The sequence below is a fragment of the Echinops telfairi genome, unplaced genomic scaffold (genome assembly GCF_000313985.2).
Source record: "Echinops telfairi isolate 266 unplaced genomic scaffold, ASM31398v2 ScPeMD7_12;HRSCAF=54, whole genome shotgun sequence".
In the NCBI taxonomy this organism is placed as follows: Eukaryota; Metazoa; Chordata; class Mammalia; order Afrosoricida; family Tenrecidae; genus Echinops; species Echinops telfairi.
In genome coordinates this window covers 1240784-1248827 of record NW_022103909.1, presented here as the reverse complement: position 1 = coordinate 1248827, position 8044 = coordinate 1240784, and the positions used below count along the sequence as shown (strand labels likewise).

The 8044-nt window shown below is 59.0% G+C and overlaps 1 protein-coding gene across 2 annotated transcripts in view; it reads right to left on the bottom strand.

Moving 5' to 3' along the window:
• Window positions 1-2734: 2734 nt before the first annotated feature.
• The window catches only part of LOC101658594 (keratin, type II cytoskeletal 80), a 214922-nt gene continuing 209612 nt past the window's right edge, over window positions 2735-8044 (bottom strand). The window contains exons 5-9 of one of the 2 annotated variants that reach the window (XM_004711363.2): window positions 4896-5060; window positions 4492-4617; window positions 3858-4078; window positions 3186-3241; window positions 2735-3041 (exon numbers count right to left, since the gene is read on the bottom strand). In XM_004711363.2, coding sequence (XP_004711420.1) covers window positions 2920-3041; window positions 3186-3241; window positions 3858-4078; window positions 4492-4617; window positions 4896-5060 — 690 coding nt within the window. In that variant the 3' untranslated portion in view covers window positions 2735-2919. The remainder of the gene's footprint in view (window positions 3042-3185; window positions 3242-3857; window positions 4079-4491; window positions 4618-4895; window positions 5061-8044) is intronic. The other variant, XM_013006935.2, reaches the window with a different exon arrangement.

Below are 8044 nucleotides of genomic sequence, written 5' to 3'. Positions count from 1 at the left end.
AATCTCAAGGTTAGCAGTTCAAATCCACCAGCTGCTCTGAGGGATTTGTACGCCTGACCCTGCCCGACAGGGTCACTGCGAGTCAGAATTTTGACTTGACCACTGTGTGCTTGGTGATGGGCTGCTTGTGGTGACCTGTGGCCTGGCTGGTGGCTCCGGACTGCTGACCCTTCTGGTGAGCAGCCAGAGCGCTTTAACTGTTGCACCACCGGGCTCCTAAAACCTGTTGACGGTGAGTCAATCCCGACTCACAGTGCCCTAACTGGTCAGGCGTCTTTAATCCTTCACATCTGCTGTAATGACAACAACAACATCGCTCCTAATCCTGTACACTGGCTGAGCTGTGGCAGTGCCAGCTGCCAGAGGCCACGGTGCCAGGGGAATAGGCGCCCATCTTTCTGCAGGTCCCCAGCACCCCGTGAGGCGCTATCCCTGTGGGGTGTTGCTCCGTTTCACAGAGGACACCGAGACTCCGGCCCCAGGTCTCCTTGCCAGTGGGTAGGTGAGCCAGGACAGGAAGCCCAGGCCTCTGTTTGAAGACACTTCAGTTCCTTTCCTTGAGCTATCTGCTCTTCGTTGGGCTTATCTGACGCCTTCATGAGCATACGAAGCCTGGCTCCCTGCAGCCGTCCGCTCTGAGCCCACGGCCCACAACCCTCTCTCTCCTGTGCCCTCTGATGGCACCCATTCCTGCGTCTGGCCCAGAAGTTGAGGCTCTAACCTGGCGCTGAGGTGCGGATGGCGGCCGGGTGGGCAGGCATAGAGTGGTCCCGGGTGTCTCAGCACAGGGCTGGGCTTGGAGAAAGGCCGGCGTCTTTATTTGTTGAGCTTCAATTTGGTTTGGCAGGATTAGGCCTCTACCCATCAGAATACACTCTGGGCTGTTGCCAACCCCCCGGGGGCAGGGGCGGGGAGGGGGATCAGCATGCTTGAACCGTGCCATTGTGTGTGGGATCTCTCACAGGTGTGCTTGATAAGACAGCCCTCCCGGTGCCAGAATACGCCAGGGAACACTGGAAGCGAAAGCTCAATGCGGCTGCCATCGCCCTGTGGGCGGATGGGGCAGGAGTTGAATTGGCCTTAAGTCCCTAAGACCCCTTTTCCCATCCTTGGAGACCCCATTGACCCGTGGCCGAGCGGTCCTGGGAGGGATGACAAACGCAGACACACAGTTCTCTCCACGGGCACCTCTCAGCACTTTATTCCTCCCTTGGGAGGGACAAGGGGGCAGTGCCCTCAAGGCAGCTAGCCAATCAGATGGGGCGGCTGGAATGTATGCCATCTATCTGGAAAGATCGCGTACACAGCACAGATGATACAGAAACAGGAAGGGAAGCAATAAGTTAAAAGCCACATAAGTTATGAAAAAAATAATATATAATATATACTTTGTATATCTTTATCCCGACTGAGAACGTGCTCCCTTGGAAACCAATAAATAGCCCCAGAGGAGAAAGCAGCAGTTAGCACCCTCTTTGGGGATGAGTCTATGTGAGCCTGAATGGGGGTAGCCCTTCAGCATCCCCCCTACAGGCCTGGAGGGCTTCGAGTCTGGGAGGGGCCAAGGCCGTGGGCCACCGTGTCCTGGAATATGGGATGAAGGAATCAAAGACTGGATTCTAAAAGAGGAGAGGGCCAGTGGGGGGGGAAGAGAGGGAAATAGGGGGGCTGTGCAGTGAGCAGTTGGGTCTGTTAGGACCCCTCCCCGCAGTGGACCACAAAGGTGAGGGCACAAAGGAGGACATAGGGGTATTCCTACTTTAACCCCCAATCTGCTTATTAGGTTCACCCCCACCCCTCTTTGGCTGAGCTCTTTTAAGGTGGTCACAGGGGTGCCTCAACCCAAGCTCTAGGGCTCAGAAGCTCCCAGACTGGCCCGGGACGTGCCTCCTTCACGGCCCCTCCAGAGGCCGAGAGCGTGGACTGTGGGTGGGGTGGGGGGAAACTAGGGGAGGGCTCAAGGGTTAGAAATGGAGCTCCACCTCCAGAGATAGGGGGTCTTCAGTGAACATAAAGGTGGGAGGCCAGGCTGTTTGGTCCCAGGGAGAGGAGGAAGGGGTCCCAAGAGGTGGGCTTCATGAGAGATGAGCCTGGGCCATCATGGCAGGGTGGGGCTAGGGGGTCTCTGGGACTGAGACCTGAGATCGCAGCAGGGCCAGGGAAACCCAGGGCTGGCAGGAAGGTGGTGGGAGGGTCTAGTTCCCCTGCCTACTCCCAGACTGCCCGCTGGCCTCTCCCCTGGGGAGCTGATCATGGCAAGAATAGCATCTGGAGAAGGTGCTGGGAGCTGGCCGGGCGGTGCGCCCACATGCAGCCGGCATCAGATATGCCCTATTGGGTAGGAACCCCAGGAGAGGGAGGGAGGCAGAGGTGTCTGGCTTGATCTCAAAAATCCAGGCTCAGGCCCCAACACCCAGGGACCCTCTTCTCTTCACTCTCTAATACTGTCAGATGTCTGGGGGGCCCAAGAGGTGCAGGAAAGCCAGGGGGAGCTAGGTAGCCGGTCTCCCCAGGAACTCCAGAGGTGGGTAGGCATACCCACATCATCCTCATCTGCCCTGTCCATGGCCAGAACAGGACTGGGTGAGTGTGGCAAGGCTTGAGATGTGAGCTTAGGGCAAGGGTTGGCAAAAGAGTCAAAGGGACCCTGTTTGGGGGAGCCTCAGAGGAAGGAGGAGACCAAACAGACCCAAATTCCAGCCCTCCATGCCCCGCGCCCCAGCCCACCCCCACTGCCAACCAGGCTAGAAAGCCTCTGACCAGAAGGGTGAAACAAGTGTTGATGTGGAGCTGATCTGGGGACATGTCCTCCCACCATTCCAGGTACCCACTCCTCCCCTTCCAATGCAGAGGCTCCGAGCTGCTTCCTGGAGTCTAGCTTCAGTCTCTCCTGCTACAGTGGGAGTGACCTGGGGCTCCTTACTCTGAGGCTTCCGACTCCTGGGAGAGGAACTGCTCTGACATTTCGGTGATCTTGATCACGTGGCCTTTGGTGGTATTCTTCCGGGAGGGGGCCTTGGAGAGGCCTGACCTGGAGGAAGCTACAGGGGAAAGAAGGGGGAGGGCACGGGAGGGGCTGGAGATTTGGGGACAGCTTAAAAGGATGCCTTAGGGTCATGATACCCCCCACCTCCCTAGCACCCTTTCCCCTCCCCACCGGGGCCTCTGGAGGCAAGGAGACTCACGGGCTCTGCATCGGGACTGCACAGCACTGACCACGGTGGCCGAGGGCAGCTCCATCCTGGGGGAGGGGCAGGTGGGATGTGAGTGGGGCCTGGGGCGTAAGCTCCCCTGAGACCCGGCAGGTGGAGATGATTCCCAGCCCTGGGACTGCCCTGCTGTGTGACACTGCCTAGCCAGCTTGTCTGCTCTGGGCCTGTCCCCAACCCCTGTTCCCCATAAATACAGACACTGACACCAATCGTCACTGGAATGGATTCTGACTCATGGAGACTCCATGCATGTCGGGGTAGAACTGCGCTCCACTGGGTTTCCAATGGCTGACAGTTTAGAGTGCCAGGCCTTTTCTCGGTGGCACCTTGGGGTGGCCCGACAATTGGGTAGCAGCTGAGGGCATTAACCTTTCACAGCCCCCCGCATCTCCAGGTAAGATGCACTGAGTGCTTATTTTGACAGGGGCTCACCTGCAGGCATCCTCCCTCCCCCTTGGCGAGGCTGGGCTGCATTATCACCAGCCCATTTCCCAGATGGACGAACTGAGTTTAATGAATTGGGCCAAGGCCCCCTGTTTGGAAGAACTTGATCCCAGGCCTGCCTGGCTCATCCTGCTGTGCTGAGGGGAGATGGCCTCTGGGTGGGTCTGGCCTCCCAGCCCTCCTGCTCCCCCGTCCCCTCACCGGCTCTCCTCGCCCTCCACCAGCTTGCTGTAGGTGGCGATCTCGATGTCCAGGGCCAGCTTGGTGTTCATGAGCTCCTGGTACTCGCGCAGCTGCCTCGCCATGTCCTGCTTGGCCCGAAGCAGGGCGGCCTCCAGCTCGGCCAGTTTGCTCTGGGCATCTCGGAAGGCCAGCTCCCCTTGATCCTTGGCCACCTTGATGTTCTCCTCCAGCTTCAGGCACTGCAGACACGCGGACAGGGAAGGGCTGGGTCGGTGGGGTGGGAGGTGGAGAGTGGGCCACAGCCCAGGGAACCCACCGGGCCCTGGTGGCTATGTATGTGTGGGAAGAGGGGGCTGAGGCACGGAGATTTGGGTGAGGTAGCAAGAGGGAGCTCAGACTTAAGGAGACAACACTTTCCTAAGGCCAGGAGGTACCACAAGTCAAACAAGGATCCGCTCCAACTTCCCGTCTGGAATTGCAGTGGGATGACCTGGTTGGAGGCTGGAAAGAAAGCCCGCCCCCTCGCCTCTCTGGATAGCTGATGTGTGTGTGTGTGTGTGTGTGTGTGTGTGTGTGTGTATGGGGGGCTGACTCTCAGTAGGTCACACTGTGTGAGTGTGAGGTGTGGGGGGCGGGCAGGGGGGACACTCACATGGCTCTTGACGGAGAGGATCTGGGAGCGCAGCTTCTGGATGCGCACGTTGAGGTCTGCGATCTCACTGCGGCTGCTCTGCAGGCTATTCCCAAACTCGGCTGAGCACGCCACGCGCTCCTCCAGCTGGGGGAGGCGAGTGTGGAAGGAGGGGGCTGCCACCGGGGTCCTCCTAAGCCCCCCTGTTCGCTGTTCTCTTCCCTTTCACCGCCCCCTCCCCATGTCTATTCCTGTGGCTCGCCTCCCTCTCTCCTCTCCTGATGGGCCCCTGGCAGACGCTGGCTCCCCGCCCTCCCCTTACCGTCTCTGCCTCCCGTGTCCGTGTCCGGGTAGATGCAGGACACGGTGCTGCCCAGGTCTCCTCGCCCCTCCCACTGCCCCGTCCCGGCGTCGCGCGCAAGTACCCTGTTCCGGGAATACGCCTCCGCCTCCTCCAGGCTGCGCGCCACGATGGCGTCGTACTGGGCCTTCACCTCCTCCACGATGCCGCTCAGGTCGATGTGGCAGCGGCTGTCCACGCCCACCGTCACTGACACGTCCTTCACTTGGGCTACCAGGTCCTTCAGTTCCTGCCCCAAACAGATGCACACGGCTAAGAGCTGGGGGAGGGCAGGAGGCCCCTCCTCCACCTCTCAGTCCATGCCCCAGGGCAGTGGACAGGGGAAAGATGATGGACTGGTGGGAGCAGACCACCACGGCTCACCCCGATGTCCCCACTCTCGGGGTTCCAGTGACCCACTCTACCATCATATACCACCTCCACTGTCTGCACTGTCACTTGCTTCTGGGGTGATGCACCCCCCCCTTGGCTGTTGGGACAAGGCCCAGAGGCTGGGTGCATCAGGTCAGGTCTCTGGCACTGAGCTCCACCTCTGTGTCCTCTATCTGCGAGGGCTAGGCAGAGACATTTCCCTCTGCACATGGGTAGGCCCAGAGGCAGTTTGTCCAAGGCTCACAGATGTTAGAGCAGAAGCCCCTGAATGATGAGGGGCCAGGATGTGGCTTGAGGCTAACTACATGCACCCCTTGCCCTAAGGCTGCTCAGGGTTTGGCCCTGTCCGATGTGCTCAGCCTGCTGGGTCACCGAGAGTCACCTCTTGCAGGCCACAGCCATAGGATTGGCCACAAAAAATGTTGATCTTTTCCTCCCCACCCTTGCCTTCCCTTCTCTCGGTCTCATCCCTGCTTAGAAGATGCCTGCCCGAAGATGCTGAAGCCCAGCATCTCCCGAAGGCTCCCTCCACACCAGGCCGTGTGCTAAGAGCTTCCCACAAGCCCTCACACTGAGTCCTGGCGAGGCCGGTACTCTTGTCAGCCCCAAGTCACAGGGGGAAACTGAGGCACCAAGCGGCGATGGGACCGCCTGAGAGCGCAGAGCCAGACTGCAGGCTCATGCCCTTTCCCAGGGCTGGTCAGTCTCAAGGGTAGAAACAAGAGCAGAAGCCGGCCGTTTTAGGTCCCGGCCCTGTCTGCAGGGTGTGCAGGGTGACAGGTGGGCTCAGGGGCCTTTGTATGTGTGCCCCCGAAGCCCTGGACTGCTTCCCTGGAGGTACGGGAGAGCCCCAGCTCTGGACAGGGCTTCCTTCGAGAGGGAGGCGTGGAGGGAATACACAGTGTAGGTTCTACCAGTACTGTGCATGCTGAGTGAGACATGGCCGGGCTTGGCAGGGAGCCTCTGGGAGATAATGGGGAGCAGGCCCAGAGGCAGGCAGGGAGGGCTCAGGGCCCTGTCTGTAGGAAGAGAGTCTTGCCCAGGGGAGGGAGGGCCTGGTGCCTGGGCTGATACCAGTCCTAGGAGGCCTTTATGTCAGCCCTGAGACTTGAGTTCTTGCGCCCCTTTCTCTGATGGCCTCATCACTTCCCCCACTTGCTTATTTGAGTCAGACACTGCTGTTGGCCTGTGTCCAAATGCACACAAGTTGTCACCAAGTAGATGCTGACTCATGGCGACCCCCTGACCCAGGGGGTTGGTCCTCAAGACTGACTCTTTGGGAACTGATTACCGGATGGAGCTTCCTGCTGTAGCTCAGAAGAAGGGGTGTGTCTTTAAAATGCTAATCTTTCAGTAAATAGTCAAGCACTGAACCTTTTGCACTGCCATGGGGCTCTGGGGGTCCTGCTCAGACCCAGGAGCCAGCTTTGGGCTCATGACTAAATTCTGATCCCTGCCTTTGACAGAGGCTGTGGTGAGTCCTGATTTCGGTTCACCTGGAGGCTCTGGAGCCGTAGACTAAGGAGCTGCAGGTGGCCAGCCAGCGCCCACTGGGCCATCTTGGGGAACGGCGGAGTAAGGCCCACCCTGCTCCCAGCATCTCCCAGGGGACAAGGATGAGCCTCTCTATTGAAAGACGGCAGGCAGTGAGAGGCAGGTCCTTTGTCAGCCTCTGGGGGCGCCCTGCACTTTGGCAAGAGCCTGGGCTCAGAGTCTGCAGAGAAATAATCATGGGGTATTTCCTGTGAGAAGTGGTCTTCACATGAACAACCCCCCCCAACCCCCGTGATGATCGCTGTGCAGATAAAGGCTGAGGGCCCAGCCATGCCAGAGCAGAGCAGTCAGTGTTCTCTGCAGACTCAAACCCATTAGCCAGGCACTGGTCACCACCCGAGTCTCACCTGCCCTGACCAGGACTTGGCTGTGGGCAGCGCCAGAGATGCAGCTTCAGGGACAGTGGGTGTGGGAAATTTTAGAGAAAGCCTGCGGCAGCACTTTGGATCCCCTGGACCTGGTGCAGCATTGCCTACTGCCTGGTCAGTACGCTGCACATTGGGGTTTAGGCGGCAGTGGGGGCATATGCATTGCTATGACACTAAGCAAGATTCGGCAGTGCTTCCAGACAAAGATGAGGAAGAAAAGCCGGGCCATCTGTGTCTAAGAATTAGCCAGAGCCTGGGAAACACCCCCTGGATCCCAGGCGTCTATCTAGTTGTGCACTGGGTTCTGCCTTGAGCTGGGGGCTGATTGATGGCAGTTCAGTGACAAACCGCCCAGGACCAGGATGGGGTATTTCCAGGACACGCTGCAGAGTAGGGAGAGGGCCTCCCCACCGGGGCCAGCAGGATTGGCCAAGCACAGCTGGTGCCATCCTCTCTGGAGAGAGGCCGGGGAGCAGGCGCTTGGCATACAGCCCCAGGAAGTGGAGGTTCAGAGCAGGCCCAGGCTCGCTCGGACACGCAGGCCCCTCCAGGCTGCGGAGGCTCAATGCTTACTTGTGTGGTACGGAGGTGTCCCCAAGAGACGGGGCCCTGGGACGGGATGTGTGTCTCCTTATCTCAGCAAGGATTAGACTGAGGGGTGGTGAAGAGCTTCCTTCAGAGTCTGAGGGTGATGCTGTGTGTGTGTGTGTGGTCACCTTACCTGAGGTCCTGGGGCCAGGGCACAAGTGACAGTGCCGGTCAGTACACTGTGGGGTTTCATGGCCCAGGCCTCTGACTATGAGCACTTCCTATTAGCCAGGGAACCCTAGGCACGTTTTCAAACCTCTCAGCCTGAGTTTTCTCATGAGGAAAGTGAGTGGAAATATAGGATGGAGGGTGCAGTATGGCATGGATGAAA